The sequence below is a fragment of the Quercus lobata genome, chromosome 5 (assembly GCF_001633185.2).
Source record: "Quercus lobata isolate SW786 chromosome 5, ValleyOak3.0 Primary Assembly, whole genome shotgun sequence".
Lineage (NCBI taxonomy): Eukaryota > Viridiplantae > Streptophyta > Magnoliopsida > Fagales > Fagaceae > Quercus > Quercus lobata.
The window spans coordinates 60,744,697-60,769,062 of record NC_044908.1 but is presented as its reverse complement, the minus strand read 5'-3'; the positions used below and the strand labels follow the sequence as shown (position 1 = coordinate 60,769,062).

Sequence of the window (24,366 nt, the reverse complement as noted above, 5' to 3'; positions counted from 1 at the left end):
GATTTTAACTAGTAACCTCTACTATCACCTTTTTTTAAGTAGAAAAGACCAAAACTAATAACATCCACTTAGTTTTTTGGTGTAGTACTAGCACCATGTGCACATAAAAACTTTACAATGACTGGGATTGCCCCCGAAAAATATGGCTGGGATTGCTACTTATTGTTGTTTCTTTTTCGGCCATAGATTAGTTATCATATTTGTTGGCCTTCAATTTATATTGCTCTAGTTGTAAATTAATGTATTTCCTCTGCCAACCAGCTAAATGCCACATCCCTAATTTTGTTTTCAGTACTAACAAAAGAGAAGCCTTCCATCTGCAAACATGACCATTCTCTTTAAATAAATATGAAAGAACATGCACAAAACAATTTGAAAAACCCAAGAGCATAGAAACTAGCATTACAGTAGTACTCTTTTTTACTATTTTATACATAAAACAGTCTTGTTCCAATTTGGACAGATGACAAACTTAAACTACCAGCTGAATACCTGGGTACTGCTTAGTAAACTTCCCCAGCCACATCAGCAGTAGGAATCCTTTGGCGCTTCTCCACGTATGCTGATGGAAACCATCCAGCATTACCTCTGCATTCTCCTTCCGACCATCCTGATGGACTCACCTGGATAAACATGTGAAGTTTCAAAGTTACAGAACAAGCAAATATAAAGCATGTCAAACCCAGACAGAAAAATACAAAATATATTAATTTCACTTCTTTCTCTCTTTTTAGCATCTAAACAAAAGCATGGCCCCTGTCAGCTTCATAGTTTGAGTATGTTTTCTTTAAGATAATACATGGTCATTGCAATGCTGTTGACTAGAATAAAATAGTGGTTAGATGTTTAAACCTTAATGTTAGAAATATTATAAAAACATTAAACACACTTTTTCCAAAATTTTATAAGAAAGTCTTAAATAGCTTGAAGTATTGGAGTTGACACTGTTTCAGAAAAATAAATTCATGGCAAGGAAATGGAGAAGGCAAGAGAATATATAGGGATGATGTGATACCAACAATCAGTTGAGGATGATTAAAAATCGTAAGAGTAAACCTATTAAATGAGGTTGAAGTGGTCGGAACCATTAAGAGAATATGTAACCCTCAATGTCAAAGAAGGATCAACTCATTGTTTAAAATGCATTGACTAAGCTCACTTATAAATGTTTCAAGAACTTATTTTATAAGATGATATATATATGGAACAATGAAATGGAAAGGTTTTCTAAAAACATTAGGAGTGCCATCTGTTCCAGATACTAGAGCTGCAACAAGGAGAATGCATGGAGAGTACCCCACCATAAGTGACATGTCAACTGCTAGCAAACCATATGTAGCGTATTTCCTTCTGCTCCAACAAGAGCAGTGGACAAAAAACATCTCCCAATATACTTATCCATTAAGCAGATGCTGTCTATATGCAAGTAAATCACAGTCACAAAATTAAGAGATGTGTCAAGGAGAAGATAAAGTACCTTCCGCACAACAACGTAGTCACCTACTGACAAGCTCAGTTCCTTCTCCGATTCAGCATTAAAAGTATGTGTTACCTGCAATAGGCAAATAAAAAAAATTTAGTGATAGACTCTCTAATATGTATTCAACAACATGGATTTGAGGAGCCAGTTCAAGGATGAAGGGCTTAAAAGTCACAGAAGCTGCTAGATCAATTTCTCTGATTTCAAGTAAAAGTTTTTCTGATAACATGACATACAGGAGTATAGAGCAGAGCCGTTCCCTATTCAAATGCTGTGTTAGTGTTGAGTCCCCTCCTAATTTCTCTTATAAGGATGTGTTGGTTATATGTCCATACTTCACACTATCCAAGTTCCTTGTTATACAAAATGAAAATTTTTTAAAACTTTACTACTTCTAATAATGTTAATATTTGTCTTCTCTACATTTTTTTTTTTTTTTGGTTATCTTGACTTGTATCAACTCACTCTTCCTCACTGGTGCAGGCCACCCTTACACACCATGAGTAGAAAAACAGTTTCAAGGGATTAAATGGATTGGCACACACTTTGCTATTAAGAAAAATGATTGCACCTGGTATACAGGAAGTATACTAGATGTACATCACGACCAAGATCTGGAATTACAAAGATCTAAAAGCTCCAATAAGATTTTAGCATCCAACCCCCCTTTTTGACAAGTCCCTCAAAAAAGGAAATAGAAATTAGATTTTGGCATCCACTCAGAAAATGGCAGCAGAAAGTTTGAAATTGGTACGAGAATACATAGGTGTTGTCTTTCATATATTGGTTACCAAAATGATTGGGATTGCAATACTCTAATTGTTCTCACAATAGCTTTTTTTTGTGGTCATTTTGTTGGTTTTTCCTTTCCTTTCCCTCTTGTTGAAAAGGCACAATTGAGGATTTCAAGAAATATCACTTATTACCAATTAGGGAATAGATAGGAAATGATACTTAGAAAGGCATATAATATAGTAATAGGCCCTTAAAGAAAGATTTCAACTCCTTTATGCCACTGCATTAGTTATCAAAGCACGTCATGAACCCAACCTCTTTAGTCAACGGGCCATCTTTTTATACACCATCAGTTTGCCTCTCTGGCTTTGAGATATCATGGGATTTCAAGCTTCTATGGGAGGTCATTTGGTTATGGTTGGTTCTAGCATATTAGGACTCTTGGTCCCCAGGAACATAATCCCAAAGTGATGCAACCATAAAAAATTGATTTGCTATTACTTTGCATATTTGCCTATTCAAGAATGATTTTATGGGGTCCACGTGTGAAGTCCAATTGAAGTGAAAGTTGCATGGTTTAAAGGTCTAAGTATCAGTCTTTTAGGGTTAAAACATTCTTTTATTTGAGTTTTTTATTATGGTCAATTTTGTATTAAGGGGCAAATCTATAATTTATGCAATTCCTGCAAACAAAGGATATTTTGGTACTTTAGTTGAATCTAGAATTTTCTAGGAGATCCTAAGTTCTTAGGTTTTATTTTCTTTGAGTCCAAGTCAGTGCTTTATTAGGGTTTTAGTTTACTAGTAAAACTAGGAGTTCTAAACTATATATATATATATTGTGGGGAGTGGGGCAATCACCACTCGGGCCTAAAGCCCAAGAAGTAATTGGGCCATGGGAAATAACTTGGGCCTGGTCTATGTGCTGAAAGGAATGCTCAGAAGGTTGTGAACCATGAAGGAGGTGAAAGTCGAATTATCTCAAGTATTGCAGACAAAGATGAGTATCACGGTGAACCAATTCCCGTGGAAAAGGGAAAGTACTAGCTTACCCGAGACACGATGCACGGATAATCAATAGACAACCTCCAGAAGATGATAGTAGTCACGGGAAACTTCTAGAATACACAAGAAGAGTGAGGATTTTTACCTCCACATTAATGAGGGGATACTTACATAACCTCTGCCGCATTAAATGCATATAAAACAGCCTGAACAATACACGCAACCCCTAATAATCAGAATATCAGGATAAAGAGGGGAGGAAACCGATAAAGTAAGAAAAATATCCCTGAGACTCTGGAAGGGTACAGGACAACTGTGGTGATAAGAACAAGAACTAGAGCTATAAAAAGGAGGGGGGAGGCAAAAGGCAAGGGGGTGAAGAAAAATCTATCAATAGAAAGAAATAAAAATAGAGAGAGAGACACTAAGGTTATGTTTGGTAACAGTTTTTATTTTCTATTTTCAAAAACTTGTTTTGGGGAATATAAAGAAAAAAAATTGTATTTTTGAAATAAAAAACATGTTTGGTTAGTTGAAATTAAAAAAAAAAAAAAACAGTTTTTTGAAGAAAAAAATAGAAAATACTAAAATATGTTATTACTAGGATTTGAATTCTAATGTTAACTCATTAAATGAGACAGATTCATTAAATTAAATGCGTATTTTCATTGACTTTTAAAAATTAGAAACTGAAAACAGTATTTTGCATGTTTTTAGTTTCTTTCACAAATTAAGTTTTGAGAACAGTTTTTGTTTTCTATCCATTTTGAGTTACCAAACAAGTTTTTTAGTCTCAAAAATAGAAAATTTTTTTGAAAACAATAAATAAGAGAAAAAAACAGTTACCAAACATACCCTAAGGATGTGATCAAGGGAACAAGAAAATCTCCTATAGTAACGTCTATAATTGTAACTATAATACTTATGGTCAAAGAAATCAACTGCTTGTGTTTCTCATTGTGGAGTGTGTATTCCCTATTGTTTATTTATATTTAGAGTGTGTGAATTATTGTAGGAGAATTCTAAGGAGCTTACCTCTATATATATATATATATATATTTGACTCAATGTATTCAAAGGAGATGGAGTTGATTTATAAAATTATTGAGTGTTTTGAGCATAGAGTCACTGTTTCCCACCCTTCTCTTCTCTTGCTTATGCTATTGTTCACAGACACTGTACATACAGCCCCTAAACACCATAATATTCTCTCTTTAGCTTCTTCCTTACAACCCCAAATCAAGCCCTTTTTTATACCTATCAAAACCGTAAATCTCCACATACTTTCTTCTACAAAAGAGCCATCAAATAACTCATCAAACCATCTTTTAATTCCTAACGCAATCCCATAATCCTTTCTTCAATAATTCTAAACCCTAGATCCACAGATCCTCCTAACCCTAAACCCACCACAAGCACATGTAGACGAATTTCCCTAAATTTTCCTACGTCACAAAGAAACTTTATGTTGCTGTGTAAAACCTTTAAAGGAAGCTCATCATTTTATCATAATCTAAATTGCAATTTGTACCATTAACATTTAGGGTATTTTTAATTAGCCCACTAACATTTAAAATTTTGAATTTAAACCCCTAAGTTTACATACCGCTTTGATTGGAGCCTTCCATCTATGTCTGTTGATGATGTGTCCATTACATGTCACCACATTTCAAAGCAGAATGGTTCAAATCAAAGCAATATGTAACATTAGGGGTCTAAATCCAAAATTTTAAATGTTAGAAGACAAAATCAAAATGATCCCAAACTTTAAGGATGTAAATTGCAATTTAGTCTTATATCATGTCTCATAATTCCTAGAAAGTGGTAGCATTCCTTAGCCTTAATAAAGCATTACTTTGTATTCTTAGGAGGCATTCATAACTCATCACTCCTAATAACAAAGTAATAGAAATCCATTCCAGGCCATTAACTGATCACTAATTTTGAGGAGTTATTGAGTTCTTAGCCAAACTGAAGCTCAGAAATCCTTAAGATTGAACTCAATCAGATGTACCTTCCAGCCCATGGATGCCACATCCCACATAATTTTGGGCAAAAAAACCAATCCCTCTCTCTTGCCATCATTTTTTTTTTTTTTGAAAGATAATTACAACATGCTGCTAACCCCGAAACTCAAACCCTTTCCGCGCCAAACCCCCATGCACAAAGGTGCCAATTCAGCTACAAGGCCTTTGGCTTGCTATCATGACGAGTGATCCCTGCTTGGGTTCTGAGTTCTTAAACTCTACTGCCCAAAAAAAGCAACCAGTCCACCAATTAAGTGGAGATCTTGCCTTTTTGAAATCACAACCTCTATTATCAACCGAAAATTCCAATTCATCAAACGCAGGCAGAATCTTTCATGACACTGAATTCCACTAATTACACTATGGGGAAATTTCCCACACTGTCAATCTGATTAAACCAATCACGAGTCCTGGATTTTTAGTTAAAACTTCAATAGGTCAAATCTGAGCCATTTTGTTGCAATATGATAGAGACATTAATTTTATTAATTAATTATAAAATTAAAATAGAAGTATTTCTCCTTGAAAAAGCAACCTGATGCAGCCACTTTCAAGTAAGGTTAGAGAAAACTAGCATACCTCAGCCAAGAAGTACGTCGTTTTCTCTGGGCCATTCTCTGACGAAATAACAGGGGGAGCAGATTCTTTCCGCTGTTTCTCTGAGACCATCTGCCACAAGTTCCAGGCAAAACATAAGTTTTTATAGCTTAGAAGGATGACAAATTCTTTTTTGAAAACAACAGATTCAGGAACTAACCTCAGCTTCAACCTCCCCAAGAATAGCAGCTATTCTTAGATGATAAGTCTTTTCTCCTTCAACCTTAAAAAGCACACAAGTTCATAAATATCACACTGGAAAATCGTTATACACAGAAACTTGTAGCCCAAAAATTCTGCACATACCATTGAAACAAGCCTCTGGAAGGTCAGCCTTTGCTGCTGTGCATCAACAGCAGCTAATGCAGCTGAAGCTTCTTTACCCAGAACGGCCATGTTTGCTTTTAGTTCCTGCTTTTTTGCTTCTGCTGCATGCAGCTTTGCAACATTTTCAGGCATTGGAGATTCCCTTACCCGTGCTTGTCTTCTGGAAACTTCTAGTGCCTGTTTGCTTTGTGCGGTCAATACAAATTATGAATTTAAAAGGCAAACATTCAGAATATGAGACAAAAAGTGAGAGCGCATAAAGAGTAGCTAATATAGCATGTTACTCATGCACAAGAAACCCAGTGTTCTGATTACCTGAGTCTCCGCTTCCTGTCTCATACGACTATAACGTTGAGCAAGATGACGAGCATCTTCCAAAGGAGCACCAGCGATCATTGCTCTCAAGGGATCTAAAACCTGGGGATGGAGAAGAAAAAAAAACTCAGGGATCAGTAGAACATGAACTAGCCTTTCACCATAGATGATCAACTTCATTCTTAGTCCATTTTTGGTTATATACAAATACTGGCTGCCAAGACTTTAGTTCTAATAGCACTAATAATTACAAAAAACAGAACTTGCTGTTTATACCAAAATACCAGCTATATACAAGGAGATATACTGCTGAAGTATGACACTTGAACAGAAGTAGTCTAGTGGTTAAAGAACAATAAAAGGAGGAATAGAAGAAATAATCACCATTTCAGTGTTCACTACCTGCAGCGCCAAACTACTTTTGTTATACTGCTTACTAGTCATTCAAATGTACATCAAATATGCTGGAATGTTTTAGATGGGTGAGAATCCTGAAGAATTCCACACCCAATTTAACCCCAGCCACTTTTGCCTCTCTATGTTTTGAGAACAAATTACTTCTTCTTTTTTTTTATAATCTAAGAACAAATTACTTGATTCAGTGCCCGTCAATTGAACTAATTTATCTCAACTATTTGGGCTTTTTTATTGTCTTAAAAGTAACATTCTTGATCAGCCATCACCTGTCCTGGATTTAGTTCATAAGCTCATTCATGGAAGCTAAATTCTGATTTGCTTTTACAATACCAGGGATCAAAAGGCCAAAATTGTATGCCTCAACCAACAGCATCTGAAACCACGTCAACTACCTAGAACTGACTCATAAGTATGGAGTTGGTAGTTTCTAAAAGTAGCCATAGCATATTCTAGAAAAACAATAAGCATGGGAGCATTGGGAGGGAGAGTTATGAACTAAAATACTAAATGTGCAAGTAGGTAGCATCTGGGATGATAAATATAAATAAATAAATCAAAGTAGATATATCAGATTTATTCTTTCTATCATAGTAATCTAAATATTTACATAGAATCATCCAAGATGTTTTCCATTTCTATAAGTATAATAAAAAAGACAACCTGCGATGATAACAGCTTATTGAAGTCCTCTTGCTCCTTTTCCACATGTTTACGAGCATCTCCATATATAGATGCAGCCTTAGCCAAAATGTTATCATTTATGTTTTCAGCTCCATATTTGCAGCAATCCTCAGACAACTTGGTTCCTAACTACCATAAAGATTATAAATAGTAAGTTCAAGTATAGAAGCACCATGGTATGCCAATAATGTCTTACCTGCCAAATGAATCTTATAAAGCCAATTGCATAGTACTTCCAATCTCATAAACTTCTCTATATGATAAATATAATTTAATGTAGAAAGTATACTAAATTTTCACCTGTTTCAATATGCTTATAGCCTATGGCAGTAAACGTTTCTGCTGCTTTAACAATTTCTTTTTGAAAATCCTGAAAAAGAAAAAGAGCATTACATTCAAACAGAATTATGTAATTACAGATTACCAGCATACATATGCATATATATATATATATATACACATATATATAAACTACTATTCTGTTCCTCATAAACTTATCCTCCCAAAGGTTCACTAAAACAAAAGAGTAAATGTAAAGGAACAGTGATCAGCCTCTGTAATCTTTGTTCTCTTGATGCTTTGGTGTTGAAATAAATGATCCTACATCACTTACAAGCTCAACAACATCAAGTCTCTCTCATCTATGTTTAAAATTTTTACTATGTTCCATCTAACTCTTTTGATTGGAAGTCATGCATGCACATAGTCTTGAACCCAAGACCTTCCCCTCCACCTTGCCCTTTGTAAGGGTAGGTAGTGTCATTTGAACCGTATGTTCCATCTAACACCCCTCATAATATTGCATGTAAAGCACGTTTGGTGCATTACGGGGTTCATTTTTGTTAACTGATATCATTAAGGTCCAATTTTAATTATTATATAAAGCATTTTAAAGGAGATGTACCAGTCTACCAGACCCTACAGACTTAAACGAGCAATGGAAAATTATTCAGTCATATTCACCTAAATTTTCATCCAACAGCAATTTCATATAGGATAGTTCCACAGAGTATGACAATAGAGAACTCAATAATCATACACCCAGTACTTAGTATTTTAAAAGCTAATATTTCTCAGTCCTTGATTCCCAACAGGAATCCAAGTTCCTTAATCATTAAAAGGTGTTCCTACGAAATATTTTTCAGTGTTACTTTTTGTATGAGCAAAAGCCATACCTTGCTGTGTAGAACACAAAATGAGGAAAGTAGAAGCAGCAAAGGTACGAAAGAAAAGGCTTCTTTTTTTCTTTTAGATAAGTAATGCAATTTTTATATCAAAAAATAGAGTCACCCAAGTATACAGGGAGCACACAGCTGGGGACCATAAAATCAATCATGCAAATTACATGAATTTATCAAATTAATAACAGAACATAAAGACAGTCTATGCAAAACTGGCATCCAATCCAACAAAGTTCTAAAGAAAATTAATTTGAGATCAAGCATAGTTCTCTTTGTGTCTTTGAAACTCCGATTGTTTCTCTCCCTCCATATACACCACATTAAGCAATGCAGGGCAGCCATCCACAAATGACCATTCCAATATGGCAAAAGTGACCTGGTCAACAAGCTAAAAACTCAACAACAATCTTCAGCATCACCCAACAGACTCTGAATAAACCCAACACCATAAATCACAATTTTGTAGCAATAAGGACATTGGAGTAAAAGATGGTCAACTAATTCCCAATTGCAATTACACATATAACACTAATCCAAAAGCCACACATTCTTTTTCTATAAATTGCCAATCATCAAGATTTTCTCCAAAGTTGCAGTCCAAATAAAGAAAGTAACACTAGAAGGAATCTTTGACTTCTGTATCCTCTTCCCTGGGAAAGATTGATCACCATTGCCAAGGAGAACCTTCTAATAACCACTCATTGTAAATTCCTGGTTCTTATCTGGTTTCCAGCACAGTTTATCCTCCCTGTAATTTCACTGATTCACCATAACTCCCAATCCTGCACAGCTCTCATGAAATTGACATCCCAATGGAGTACCCATGTGTGTATTGCATGAGATCTGCCACAATTGCCTCCTTCTCAGGCTATTACAAGTAACTAAGATTATGGACCTCAAATCTTTTGCTACGCATACATATAAATGAAAGCACGTGAAGACCTCAATTTTATGAAAGGTTCATCAGAGATGGAAAAGGGGTCAAAAGCACCAATCAAAGTTCAATGAAACATAAGACTTTGAGGCCTGTTGGTTGTCACAAAAGGGCAAAGTTGGAGGCAAAGTAAAAAAAAAGTTGTAGAATGAAGAAAGTGCCACTTCTACAAGTAAAATGGTTTAGCCCGAATCTACCTAACAACTTCAGCCCAACTGTTGGCCAATTACCACTTCCTAGGGTTACCAAGAGCTAATGCAACTCAAAGCACAAACCACAGAAGTCTTAAAATGTACAAAACTGACCTTCTTTCTTTCTCAACGATGAGATCAACAAGATCCCCCAGTTTATTCATAAATGTCAACAAATGATAACGATTACTAGACATTGTTACACATGACAACATCACCGACGAGAATGATCCTGGAGTATGGCCTACAGAGGTGGTCAAGATACACCTTTGACTTAAATCTGACTTTCGTTCTTTGACGACCTTGACAGCCACCAATCCCACATCACTGTCTGGTTCCATTATCATTTGTACTTATGTTCTGCCAGATTCTTTAAATATTAAATTCAGCACACCATATCCAGCAGCTTATCCACGGTGCAGCGTTCCATCGCCAATCCAGTTGCCCCAAATACCATGTCCATTTCGTATAATGCCACCTCATACAAGTGCCATTTATCAAATCAATTTTGAATCATGGGCACCCACAGAAAAAATCTACAGAGCTACATAAGACAAATAGCAAACAGACAATAAAACAAAGTTGACACATATCTTCACCAACATTAGATGTCGTCCTTCATCATTTGCATTACCCTCCAATCTCAATATCCATTAATAGAAAGTAAGTTTCCTCTTTTCTATATTTTTTTCGATACGGGAAGTTATTAAAACCCAAATGTAGAAAGCACCCTACTAATACAATGTCTTTCATAATGCTATAGAATCAGCAAAAAAAAAAAAAAAAAAAATTATACAAAGCTCAAACAAAAGTACCCAGTAATATCCAATTATAAAAAAAAAAAAAAAAAAAAAAAAAAAAAAAACACAATTTCAAGCTCAAATTCAATTTCAAAATAAATAAAAAATTTAAAAAAAAAGAAAAAAAAAAAAGAAAAGAGATCTGTACCCTTCCATTGCGAGTGGCCCTGTAGAGTTTCTCTAGTTGTTGATGTCTCTGCAACTCGACCTCATCGATAACCATTACATCAGAGCTCTCATACCCAGTTCCACCAAACTGCTTTATCACAGCCTGCAAAATTTTGAAAAAAAAAACCAACTCAATTATTCAAATCAAAAATCACCCATTTGAACCAAAAATAGTTTCTTCCATTTTTCAGTTCAAAAAAATGCTGATACATACATGAAATAAACAGTGGAAGTGAATTCAAAACATATATAGATATACAAAACCTGTTGTTGTTTGGCGACTTGTTCTCTGAGCTTACTGGCTTGTTTTCTCAGAGCGTCCATTGCGTTTTGGAATCGGAGGGAGCAAAGAGTCAAGATCTGAGAGCTGAGTACAAATGCTTATGCTGCTACCTCTTCACAGTTCTCAAGCTGAAAGCCGAAGACTGTTTTTTTACAGAGTTAAGAGCTGTGTTCTGCGATTTTCGTAATCGCTTCGCTGGGTTTGCTCCTTAGGACAAATTTTTATTTGCCCAAAATATCATTTTGGTCCCATATTTTGGGTTATTATTAATTTAGTACTTAGATTTTAGTTACAGTCAATTTAGTCTTCTGTTATTTTCAATTTGCGATCAAATTTGCTTTCATCCGTCAACGAAAATTCACTGTAAAAGTTAAAATTAATATGGACCAAATTGATTGCTAACAAAATTTAGAATGACCCCAAAATATTTTTTTTTTTAAAGAAGAAGATATTTTCACTTTTTTTTTTTTTCGGGTTTGGGAAGTGTTTTTGTGGTGGTGAGGTACAAGAATCCCATGAATTTGGACGGTTGAGTGGATACTTGGGTTGCGTTTGGAAACATGAATTTGGATTTTAAATTAATGGATTTGAAATGTTTTGATTTCAAATCCAAGGATTTTAAACCTTGAAATCTTTAGTGGATTTGTCAAATCCAAATTATTGATCTTTTAAAACTATTTAAATAAGATATTTTAATTTTAATCACTCAAATTCAAATCCACATGATCAAATTATGTCATCCAAACACACCATTGGTGTTTGATCGAATTTGTGGACCCAAATCTTACATTGATTGATGAATAAACTTAATAAGAGATGAAAGCGGGGAAGAGTAAGGCAAACTAGGGGCGAGACAATTTAAAGGTATTTTCCATCCCTAATGAAGTGGTTTTAAGCTTCAATAATAAAGAAGTAGAGATAAAAGAGATAAGGGTACGAGCAATCATGAGAGTGCTAAAACAAAAACAAACAAAAAAAAAGTCAAGTATTTTTGGAGATGGTCATAGAATACGTATAGAGGAAATAATGTTTGTCATCCATAGACATGATATTGTGTCATGTCAATTATGGGTTTTGGTTTAGTCCTTTGGATTTAGATCATATACAATTTCACCTTTTTTTTTTGTTTTTTGAGAGAGATACAATTTCACCTTGATTTAAAATAATTGATGTGCTATCGTTGGTTCTCAAAATAAAAATAAAAAAATTGATGTGAGAGTGATATTTCTTAATTATTTTGTTCTTTCTCTCTCTCTCTTTGTTTTTTTAATTCCCATAAAATAAATGAAATTAAAAAAGAAAAAAGAAACCATATTCTAGGGTTTATAAATTTTTAAGCAAGTCATTATTTTTAAGAATCATAATAGGTTTATACAAATTCAAGTAACTTATTTATATTCTCTATTTTAGGCATTCATCCAGGCTATCATCATAGAAATCCGGTTAATAAAAATCTCATACATTGCTTCTTGTCTAGGGAAATCTAACTTTCTCAAATGGTTAGAAAAAGGCGATTAGACCGAAACCAAACTTTTGATGTGCTTTTGGGAATTATGATGCCAGAAACATTTATTTGTATGTTTAAGAAAATACATCTATATCTATATTTTATATATAAGAGGTTACTACTATAAGGCCTCATTTGGAAGGAGGAAATGGAATGGAATAGAAAGGAATGAAAAGAATAATTTTAGAATATCCTTCCCTTCTCTTGTTTGGGAGTTTTAATGGAATGAATGGAAAGCTCATTCATTTGTTTGAGAGTTTAAGTGTGAGGAAATGGAATGGATAGGAGGAAACACTCATTCCTCTCTATTCCCTTAAAATATCAAATTTTCATTCCCCCCGAAATTGGGAGGAATGGAAGGGAATGGAATTAGATTTAATGATTTTTTTACTAAAACTCTCAAAATACTCTTATATATTCAACCCTTTATTTTAAAATAGGAGTCTAATAGTAATATTGTCATAAAATTATTCTTGTAGGGATAAAGGCCCAAGATCATATATTGAGTCTTGGGCTTTGTCCAAAGATATTGATAGGTCCGAGGAGGAACAAATAGCTACTAGAAGTTCCCAATTTATAGTCTCATGAGTAAGGAACGAATGGAAGGTGGTCCGAGGAGGAACTCCTTCTCGGATATGATGAATGCAGTTTAAGTATGTACTCCAATAATTAGAGTGACCCTCCAAGGAGTTCCAATGATAGGGACATGCCTCATGAACATACGAGAAAGAAGGAAACCCAAAAATATCTAAGGGAAAGCTGCTACCACCATATTAAATGCACTGCAACTACTTTTCTGGCCGCATTTTTGTAAAAAAAACCTCAGAACAGTGCTGTCTCGGCTACCACAACTCACAGAAAGCCAGAGAGGGTGTCTGATGGGACCGGTACTCAAGTAGGGGCTCAGATAATTAACAAGTATAAAACCAAGATGACCCAAAAGGAGCTATATAATGTAAGAGACCCTCCATGAGAGGGGGATCTGAAAAATAGAGATAGAGTACTGTAACAATCTAAATTATCTTTGTATCCATCCGTGATTAACTTATACAAGGGTGACCTCCTCGAATTGAAAATCTATTAAGATCAAAATCTCTTATTTGTATTTGATTGTCATTCAATTCAGTACTAGCCGTTGTTCAATTCATTAAGGCCTAGTTCTTCGACCCACTCTCTACAAATTTATTGTATTGGGCTCATTGGGCCAATATCTCATACGTTTTGGGCTTGGATTGTAAATCGAGACCCTGCAATTCCATTATATTCCCTCCATGTTGCTCTCAAACAAGATTACTTACATTCCATTCATTTTCATTCATTTCCATTCCTTTATTTTAAAACATCCAATCAAGGTTACTTAATTCCATTCCATTCCATTCTTTTCTCTTACTTAAATGCATTCCATTCTTTTCCATTCCCTTATAATCATTCAATTTCATTTCATTCCATTCCCTTATGAACTCCCAAACAGAGCCTAAAGAGTTGGCCCTTTTGTAGTAGTATTCTAGTCATGTAATATATTATAAGTCTATTTAAAAAACTCTATATACTACTTTCAGTGTTCTAATAAGTATTACTATTTTGTCAAAAAAAAAAAATATATATATATATATATATATATAAAAGGATTTCCCTCTTTAAACTGTACTTTTATGTGGTTCAAAAATACCCTCATTAATGAATGGTAACTTCTCTTAAAAATACGGTCATAATTGTTAAATAACATTTCATTTTGAATTCAAAAAGAAAGCTCCTAAAATTTTGAATTTTTTTCCTTTCACATTCATCTTTTTATTCTTTATAATTTAGCCTTTTTTATTCCTTTTTCATCCTAATAAAGTAAAACACCCCCAATTTAAACAAAATAAAAAACTAAGAGAACTCCTAAAATTTAAGTCTTCTTTCCCTCACTTGGTTCATCTTATTTTTCCTACCCAAACTTTTCTCTATATCACTACACCACTTTCAAACACATGTTCAAAAAAAAAATTACAGTTACTACTTATCTCTAATATTTATCATTTTTATTTGTTTGAATAATAAAAAATATATATTTCCAAATTATAATATATGCAAATTATTAATTTTTACTCAAAAAAATAGAAGACCCTCTAAGCATGCGCGTTTAGTGCCATATATTTTCTTTTCTTTTCTTTATTATTATCTATCTATACTATTTATAAGAGGATTCTCTTCTTTGGATTGGACTTTTATGTAATTCAGAAATACCCTAAACCTTATGTTTAACAGGAAAAAACTTAAGGACAACTCGGTAAAAATATATCTTCAACTCCACTTAAAATGCCTACAAAATAGGACATTCTCCTACTAATCCATATCTTTAAAACAAACATATCTAAATTTTTTAAAAAAAGATAGGAAAATAATGACAGTAGTCCAAAAAGAAAAAGTCTCATCGCACGCTCAAACTGCGTGTGATTAGGCTAGTTATTATTTAATTTTCTTCTTGGTCAATTCTTATTCAAGTCCAAGAGTTTTGCTTTTTGTTTCTCTTGGGTCCAGTTTCCTCTTGTCCAAAGTCTATTTACAAATATCCTTACCCCTAATTTTGCTTATTTTCTGGCTTGCTCTATTTATATATCTCTCAACCTCACTTCCTTGTGATAGACCTATGACAGCATTCCATGGCCTTAGATTTCATGTTTCTCTTCTTTATCTATTCATATTATTCTCATTTATGGTTTACAAGAGAAAAACACCTACAAAATGGACTTCTTTTTAGGTCATATACTCAAGGTTGTTTATGTGTTGGCTAGTCCATCAATAGTCTTCATTCCCTTCTCCTTCAAAGGTTACCAACAAGCTAGGTAGACACATTACTTTGTCCCAACATAGATCAAGTGAATCCATGTCAATTGTTAAGCTAGCCCTTTAACATGCCCACGCCTATCACGTGTTATGACAAGCTATGGATTGATAATGCCAAGTGAAGGGTTCCCAAGATCTCAAGGGGAGTTGCTGCCTTGGAGGTCCTGGCTCAACATCATCTAGGTTATAGAATAAATTTTGGGTGTCTATAGGTCCGTTTGGATAGAACTTATTTTACTGAAACTGAAAACTGAAAACACTGTAGCAAAATAATTTTTAAATGTGTGAATAGTGCTGTGGGACCCATTTTTAGTGAAAAAGTTCCTGAAAAGTGAAGTTTGTGGGACCCGTGAACAGTGCACGGGTTCACTGTTCATTGCTGAAAAGTCAAAACATGCGGCTAGAAAAAATAAAAGAAAAAGAAAAAAATGAAAGAAACACAAACGTGGATCCGCAAACGGATACTATATGTGCAAGTTTGATTTAATCTAGAAAGAAACATTACTAAATTATGGCTATTAGGTACTTGAAGTCCAACTATCTAATCCTAATGGAGTCACCACTGTGAGCGCCTCAAATCATTATGGCCCTTGAATGCCACTAAGCTCTCCATGTGACTATTTATGCTTGGGTGTAGCCTTGTGTAGGCCTATTCTAGACATGGGCACATGAGTGCCACTAATTTGAATGTTAAGGCAAAGAATAGAGTCACTACTTAACTTAGTTCTGAAAACCACTTTAATCTATTTGTAGATGTCTAAAATAACTAAACTATGAGTATGGAGTTAAAATAAGAACTTTAGAAGGTGAGGCACCCAAATTTGCTCAATTGGATGGATTGACCTCCACTTTGTACCTCCTAACCATATTCTAGTAAGAGCTTTTCTAAGAAGGATATTTCCTAGCATATGAATCGCTTCAAGAAGATGATAACCAAAACAAACACACATTTATAGGGTTTATAGGGTTTGGCCTAAACATATCATTATAGCATGCCATAAGAGACGAGAAATTGCAAGCATTAAAGAATGAAAAAAGGAGAAGAAAGCAAACAATTTAGGGTTTTTTTGGGTGTTACTGCATACAAATGACTAAGATTACGTACGCAGGATTTCGACTAAGATTACTATTGAATCTCCATGACTAAAATTACTCTGGTTGTTACTACATACACATGACTAAGATTACTATTGAATCTCCATCATTTGTAGAAACAACTCAAGGTGATATTTGTGGAATAATACACCTACAATTAATATGGGTCATTAAGGTATAGAAGTGTCAACAAGGTGGTCACATGTTTGTGTACTCTATTATAAATATCTCATTTTTTCTATTTTTTTGCTCAAATAATTATATTATGAACGTAATTTCCTTTTTTTTTTTTAATAATTAATATTTTTTATTAGATAATGCAAATAGTTTTCAACATATTTTTAATTAAAAATTGGATACGCACATAATGGATGTGGTTACAACATATTTATATAGATCATTAGATAATGATATATAGGTCAAATGGTACTTATTAGTGTTTTCAACAGAATCCTCCAGGGTTTAAATCCTCCTCCCCTATTTGAATTATGTAAAAAGTATACACGAAAACCTCTAGATGTTATAAAATGCCAGAAACATATAATTAAAAATCTCAAAACATGTATTTTATTAAGTTACAAAGATTCTTATACAAGTTAAAACAACTTAGATGCATACATGTGAGACAATCGTCTTAGACTCTTGGTGAATATATACTGAAAAATGGATATTTTAGAATAATTCAATTTGTCCATATTTTTTTATTAAAACGTTAAAATATATATGATTTTTTGTGGTATATGCTGATTATTTAAATTTTATAAGGATTCCAAAAGAGCTCAAAAAAAGCACCACTTTTTTTAATATTAAAAATACTTTGCAATGAAAGATCTTTGTAAAACAAATGTTTATGTTGGCTTGCAAATTGAACATATTCCAAATGAATATATTATTCACCAATCAACATACAAAGAAAAGGTATTAAAGCACTTTCACATGGATAAAGCTCATTATTTGAACACTCTTATGGTAGTTTGATCACTTGGTGTAAATAATGACCATTTTTGCCCCCAAAAAGATAATGAAGAAACTCTTGGTCCTAAAGTATTATATCTTAGTGCAATTAATATTTTAATGTATTTTGCAAATTCCACATGATCTGACACACTCTTTCTAATCAATTAACTTGCAAGATATAGTTCTTTATAAAGTTGAAAATATTTGAAATATTATCAAATTACATTACCTTCGCGGAATGATTGACATGAGATTGTTTTATCCGAGTGGATCAGATCCACATTTAGTTGAATATGTGAACGAAGTGTTTTTTTTTCTTCTGATCCACTTAAAGTTCAATCGCAAACATGATATCTACTTATGTGTGACAACATTGTTCTTTTACGAAGATTTGTCAAGAAAGCAATATATACTACTTCATCAAATTATTTTGAAATTCTCACAATTCACCAAGCGAGTTGTGAATGCACTTGGCCAAGATCAGTAATATAATACATATTAAAATAAAAGAGGAAGCTATATCAAAGATGACAAACTAAGCCCGTTTTTAAAATATTCTTTTATATACATAAGCTCCTAAAGAGTTATGATATTGATGTAAAACAAATACGATTAGGTGACAATTTGACAGATTTATCATCAAATCCATTACCAACTGCAATATTTAAAAAGATAGTGTACATCATAGACATGCGTCAACTTAGTGATCTTTCATTATAGAAAATTGAAGCTCTATATGCTCATGAAGGGGACTATATGTGTGGTTTGTACTCCTTTGCCTTAGCCAAGGATTTTTTTGCCACATTGCTGTTTTCCCTCTGTAAAGTTTTGATGAGGTGACCGAAGGCATTTGAAGATTCACAAGAATATTTTACTCTTTTAGTTAGGTGTTTTCCATTGCCACAACTGTTTTTTTATTTATTGATAAGGCATGATTTTCGTGAGTGATCATCTAAGGGGGGTCTTATGAACCTTGAGTGGTACAGTTGTCTTATACAACAATTAAATATTGCCCACCACCCAACCAATCATTGATTCTTAAGTACTTTAATGGTCCGTTTGGATTGAGGGGAGGGAAGGAGAGTAGAGTAGATTTAATATAAAATTAACTTATTTTTAGCCAACACTACTCTACTCCCTTTCACTCCCTCTCCTTCCTCCCTCCATCCAAACAGGCCATAAGTTTTACATCTCCCTCCCAAAACCATTTTAAAGAGTACATGTTTGTGCGTGAAGTTCAATTGTAAGAGATTTTTTATTTGTATTGAATAATCCATATTGTAATGATGACCACTTGAAGAATTGAGTTTTATTTATGGGCAAGACTTAGATATAATACTTATGTGCTGTTCCTTACGTTCATTTCTTAAGATTCTGCGACGTGGATCTTTTCTCCTCGAATGAAAGTGTACATTTTTTAGTAAAGTAACTACATGGCTAAATTTTTAAAAAAGAACTTAAAGAACAGCACCTAGGTAATACTTAAGTTTTGTCCTTAATTCATTATCTCATTTTCAGATTTTTATTTTTTATTTTTTGCGTCTTGTCTTTATTTATTTTATTTTACAACAAATTTTCCTTATTTGATAGAGAAAAATGATGGAATGAAGGAAAACTCATTTGACTATACTTACTACTTATCCTCATATAAAAACAATATATAATACTAGCTTCATCACATGTGCTTTGCTTGTGACATGTTTTGCGTGTACGATGAAGCTCTTTTTTTTTTTTTTTGGATTTAGTGTCATAATGTTTAAAAGTGAGATATAAGGCCCATTGGGTAATGTTATTCTAGTAACATTATTTAAGTTTTTTGGAAATATGTGTAGGTAAAAAAGTGTTGTGAAAATACGTGTTATGTTTTTTAAATAACAAAAACTGTTGTTTGAATAACCCCACCAAACACCCCCATAGTTTCTTTTCTAATTAGTTATTTGTACATAAGTTAGAAGCAGTTTTTTTTTTTTTTTTTTTTTGGGAGAAACCAGACCAAAACTTGGCCCAACAAAAACTATTATTGCTTAAGGAATATCAAAAGAAAGAAGGTGAACAATATCATCCGATACATCTTCAAGCCAAACATCTAAGCTCGACGAATTTTTTGCTCTTTTAGCGAGAGCATTAGCAACTACGTTACAGTTACGTTTCACATGACAAAACTGAAATGAGTTTAAGTCTGAAGCTAAAATCCTAATATCATCAATAATGTGACCAAAGTCCAGGTGGTCCGAATTCTCTTGGGTGATTGCTTGGATCACTTCTGCAGAATCACCTTCAAAGATCATGTCTGAGAGTCCTATTTCCTTGGCGAACAGCACCGCCCTACAACAAGCCAAAGCTTCCATGGTTGCTACTGAGTTGGCTAAAGGGATTGGCATTGTTAGAGCTCCAATTGCTTCTCCCATGCCGTCTCGAATGATCACACCGATACCAATGAAGGAGCTGGTCTTGAATACCGTAGCATCGAAGTTTGCCATGAAAAATGGATACTCTAGAGGTCTCCATTGGTGAAGAGCAGCAGTTGTGGGAGCCGTAACAGGGGAGGCTTGCACCGATAGAAATTCTTGAAGCATGGCACTTGCCTTGGAGCTGATACAGTCCACAGCTACTGTTGGGTAGCCAAATTTCAATGAGTTGCGACGGTTCCACATAGCCTAGGCCACCATGATGAATAGTTCCATCTGTGATTTTTTTTTTTTTTAAAAAAAAAATTTAAGAAAGAAGTAAGGTAATATGGAATAATGTTTAAAAATGAGATAGAGATAGAGCTCTAATTTTTAGGATCTTTCTCTACATAAGAGTTGATAGAAGTTTCAAATTTTTGAATTTAAAATAAAAGTAAAAATTCAAATTGGAGAAAAAAAAAAGGAAAAAAAAGACTAAAACTTAGGAACTTTTAAAAAAAAAATAATAAATTACTCTTTAACCAACTTGTGTTTTTAAATTTAAAATTATTTAATTAAAAGATATGAGTATTTTAGAGAATTTAAGAATTTGTGTGAGAATATATTAGTACGCAAAATAATGAAATCTTAATAAAGAATCCTATTATTAGTAGTATAGATATATGTTTATATAATCACTAGTCGCAAACCCGTGCGATGCACGGGATAGTTTTAAATCAAATGTTAACACATTCAGATTTAAACATCTCCCTAATTTCAATTATTGAAAGCTAAATTGACTCTGATATAAGATGAAACATGTAATATTATGAAGTAATATTAAAAATGAGATAAATACAGATATTATGAAGTAATATATTACAATAATCATAATATGCTTTTACATTTTGTTTAATAAGTATTACAAAAGAACATCGCACGGGAATGCTACTAATTTTTTTAATTAAAAATAAATAAAATTTATATCCATAATAGAAGGACATAAAATATCATTACTGTCCCAAAAGATGACACATAGATCACAGTTTTAAGCTGAAGCTCCTCCCAACAGTTTTTAATTTGCACATAAGTCCCAATACCATGTATTTTTGCTATGGCTTTTTTTTTTTTTTTTTTCAATTTCATTTATTTCATGACTTCCACTAAATATTCATTGTATTCATAATATTTAAAAAACGTTGAAGTAGAGTTGTATCCTCAAACAACTAAATAAAGGAGTTTAATTCCTCTCTGTTTCAATTTAAAACCAAATTGTGCATAAAAGCAAAAAAATTTCCTTTGTTCCACTATGTCTTTAGTACCAAAATCACAGATCCATTAAAACCAAATTGTGGATAGAAAATCTTAGAGATTGAAAGACAACTTTAAAGTGTTTTTTGCATCTTCTTCCTTTGTTGCTTTGTAGCAGTCCCTGAATATGCCCTTTTGTTTTCCTTGGGTACAAATGTTGGTGTGAGTTGCACATTGCTTTGAACATAAAGTTTCACTGATGTAAGCCTAGCAATAGAATAGGTTGAGGAATGTATTACAACATATACATCTTAAATATCATATTTGTAATTTTGCTAAATTAAAGAATATGTACTTCTGTCATTTTATCAAGCTAAATTGCTTTGTCAATTTCTTCAAAAGAGTCAAAAAGTTTCTTGATGGAGTAGAATTCCCATCCTTACTTGAGATTATTGTCATTTAGTTGTATTTTTCTTCTTAATTGAAGAAAAATATAGCATTCACATACTAACTTCAGAATTAAAAAAAATAAAAATAAAAACATGATTATTTGATAAAATACAAATTGTACATAGAAGTAATTAAAACAATGGGAATCTTGAGATGAAACAATTAACCCAAACATAAAACCAAGTTTGAGATAACCAAGAAACTTAAATATGCAGTCATATTCCAATTTCAAATTCTTTCTACAAACATATTACCAATAAATATGCAATAAATAGTACAGAATAAAGGAAAGACTGGTAAATACCTGACTTTCCTCGTCTTGTAGTTGTATTACCAAATAAGCCAGATATCAAAATGCTAAATCCCTACCTGCAAAACAGTAAGAATCCAATTTTCAGCCAAGAAACATTAATAGAAGAGAATATAATATTCAATTCTGAAAAACTAAACAACACTGAAAAGCTAACCTCAACGTACTCCACACCAATTTCGCTAAGATTATCAGGAATGTTGTGTAATGAAAGCAAGTTGATAACTCCACCTCTCTCAGTTTCCACTAAACAAATTCAAACCCATAGCTCAGTTTCCACACAAAAAAATTCAAATTGATTATCACCATTTTAATATCTATTTAAAATATTGAAGATGTAACTCACTTCAAAAAATATTATCGTCAAAACACACTACTAAACTCAATTACAAAGTTCCAAACCTAAGAGTTATCTAAGCGTGTGCACAAACTCAATTACAGATACAAAAGAAACACAGCTAAAACAACACATATTAAAATAATAAGCCAACAGTAAACTGTTGAAGTTACAGAAACCAACAACTGTCACATAAAAAGCTGAATAAATCCCTCTAGAATTACAAAACAGCTGACTTCACCATCTGTTGCAAATGCAATTCACAGAGTTCCATCTTTGGGGTAGCCCAAGACAACGAAGCCCCACATTCTACTACTGGTTATAACGTATCACACCACTTAATGTCAAGATACATCTTTCAATTTATGATACAGAAAAGAAAACAAAGCTCAATACAGAAAATTTTATCAACATATACTCAAAAACATTTTGCAAAAAATAGTAAATTGACCCAAAACCACCTACTCAAATCAATAATGCATTCACAAAAGAAAATTCCCAAGTATATGTATAATGGTGTTTTTTTTAAGGATTGAAAAGAAGTGGAGCAACTATTATGACAAAGAATTCCATTAGCGTAATCATATTTATAATGAAAGTGGCAGAACACAAAGTGCTTTAGAAAATACCAGGTATTGACACATAGATGGCTAAGAAAGTGAGTCCACTTAGAAGCACTCTGCTTCATGGAATAGGATATTCTCCAATTACTAATTCTCATGGCCCTTCAAACCACCCATGGAACAATGAATTTTAGACTTGAATTGGAAACATCAGAAGAAGTAAAGGGAAATCCATAAAGCTGGATTGTTGGGGTCATCTATAAATATATATAAATATATATATATATATATATATTCTATTGAGAGTGAAAGAAGACCAGCTATTTCAAGCATAAAAATTTAAAAAAAAAAAAATCAAATTGATTATCGTCAAAACACATGAAACAAATCAAACAAAACACACCAAAAAATTTATTTGAATTTTCTCAAAAACGACCCTAGAAACCCAATCTTTACTGCCAATCTCTTCAATCAACAATAATTCCCACAATCACAATTCAAATAAGAAATACATACCCACTTAGACAGCCATTGGTTTCTGCTTAGAGAATTTTGTAGGGGGATTTCTGGAACTATGAAAAATCAATCAGAAGGGCAAAAACTTAGTACCTGATCCTGAAATCAATGGCAAAAAAAAAATAAAAATCAGTGAAAAAGGAAAGACGAAAAGAAGACTGCATAACAGGTTTTCTGAATCGCAAGGTAACAGGGTGGTGAGACCGTTCTAAAACTAAAATTTAATTAACTTCAAAGTAAATTAATTTGAAGTAAACAAAAGCAGATCAAATCCTAAGTCATAATTCTGACATCAAATTGATTGAAAGCAAGCATAAATGCAGACCAACCATAGACTACCACTAAACAAATTCAAACCCATAGCTCAGTTTCCACACAAAAAAAATAAAATTGATTATGTCAAAACACAGTACTAAACTCAGTTATAGAGTTCCGAACCCAAACTCAATCAATTACAGATAAAAAGAGAAACGCAGCTAAAACTACAATTTAATCAACTCTAGAATACAAAACAGAAATCAATGAAGCTGGGGTAAAAAATCTCAGAAAGGCTAAGAAAAAAAGCTAAACTAAAAGCTAAGAAATCCAAACTAAACGAATACCATATCTTTAACCCTACTAAAAAAACTAAAATTTACTAAAATTAACAACAATTTATAGCATAATAACATATTACCAGTAAATTTTATTTATTTCAATCAACCTAAACAAATAAAGACCAATAAAATTATGGTATATAACACCAATAACCTAGAGGCCAGAGGTTAGAGGTCAGTTCGTGTTGTGTTTTTTAGGGAAAAGATGGAGAGGTTGAGAGAGAGTTGAAGAAGAAGCAGATATCTTCGATTTTGCACGGGTTCAACATTAATCAAAACCAATTATCCAAATACCTAAATTAAAGAAAATCAAACCAAATCCAAATACCTAAATCTAAGATAACAAAAATTAAAATACCTGCACTAGTAGCGGCTTTGGCGGTATATGACGGTGGTGGGAGGCTGGCACTTTTTGCCACTGAAGGAG

General features: G+C 33.1%; 2 protein-coding genes and 1 long non-coding RNA gene across 5 annotated transcripts; all 3 read right to left on the bottom strand.

Moving 5' to 3' along the window:
• LOC115992225 (SH3 domain-containing protein 3) lies at positions 1 to 11,345 on the bottom strand. Of its 2 annotated transcripts, XM_031116320.1 has the most exons (11): positions 11,123 to 11,345; positions 10,839 to 10,961; positions 7,885 to 7,954; positions 7,564 to 7,709; positions 6,487 to 6,588; positions 6,151 to 6,348; positions 6,005 to 6,067; positions 5,827 to 5,916; positions 1,478 to 1,552; positions 493 to 623; positions 1 to 317 (listed from the first exon to the last, which is right to left on the bottom strand). In XM_031116320.1, exons 1-10 carry the CDS (start codon positions 11,180 to 11,182, stop codon positions 504 to 506), a joined length of 1,047 nt encoding a protein of 348 aa, XP_030972180.1. In that variant the 5' UTR covers positions 11,183 to 11,345; the 3' UTR covers positions 1 to 317; positions 493 to 503. The 2 variants fall into 2 exon arrangements, with proteins under 2 accessions (XP_030972180.1, XP_030972179.1); XM_031116319.1 differs by having other exon boundaries at positions 38 to 623.
• An 8,208-nt stretch (positions 11,346 to 19,553) lies between these two features.
• LOC115990839 lies at positions 19,554 to 20,183 on the bottom strand. Its single transcript, XM_031114611.1, has one exon. It carries the CDS (start codon positions 20,181 to 20,183, stop codon positions 19,554 to 19,556), a length of 630 nt encoding a protein of 209 aa, XP_030970471.1.
• A 1,206-nt stretch (positions 20,184 to 21,389) lies between these two features.
• Positions 21,390 to 23,435, bottom strand: LOC115988599. 2 transcript variants are annotated; one of them, XR_004091592.1, is made up of 4 exons: positions 23,344 to 23,435; positions 22,085 to 22,173; positions 21,922 to 21,986; positions 21,390 to 21,434 (listed from the first exon to the last, which is right to left on the bottom strand). It is a non-coding gene; the product is annotated as an uncharacterized LOC115988599 (long non-coding RNA). The 2 variants fall into 2 exon arrangements; XR_004091591.1 differs by lacking the exon at positions 23,344 to 23,435 and having other exon boundaries at positions 22,085 to 22,323.
• Between the last annotated feature and the right edge of the window lie 931 nt (positions 23,436 to 24,366).

Bases quoted from the DNA above. Each gene is read 5' to 3' on its own strand.
- LOC115992225 (XM_031116320.1), bottom strand. From the start codon at position 11,182: ATGGACGCTCTGAGAAAACAAGCCAGTAAGCTCAGAGAACAAGTCGCC. The intron at 7,710-7,884 runs GTGAAAATTTAG...TATGGTAGTTAG, and splicing joins CTATAAGCATATTGAAACAG to GAACCAAGTTGTCTGAGGAT. The intron at 6,589-7,563 runs GTTGTCTTTTTT...CTCCATCCCCAG, and splicing joins ATAAGCTGTTATCATCGCAG to GTTTTAGATCCCTTGAGAGC.
- LOC115990839 (XM_031114611.1), bottom strand. From the start codon at position 20,183: ATGTGGAACCGTCGCAACTCATTGAAATTTGGCTACCCAACAGTAGCT.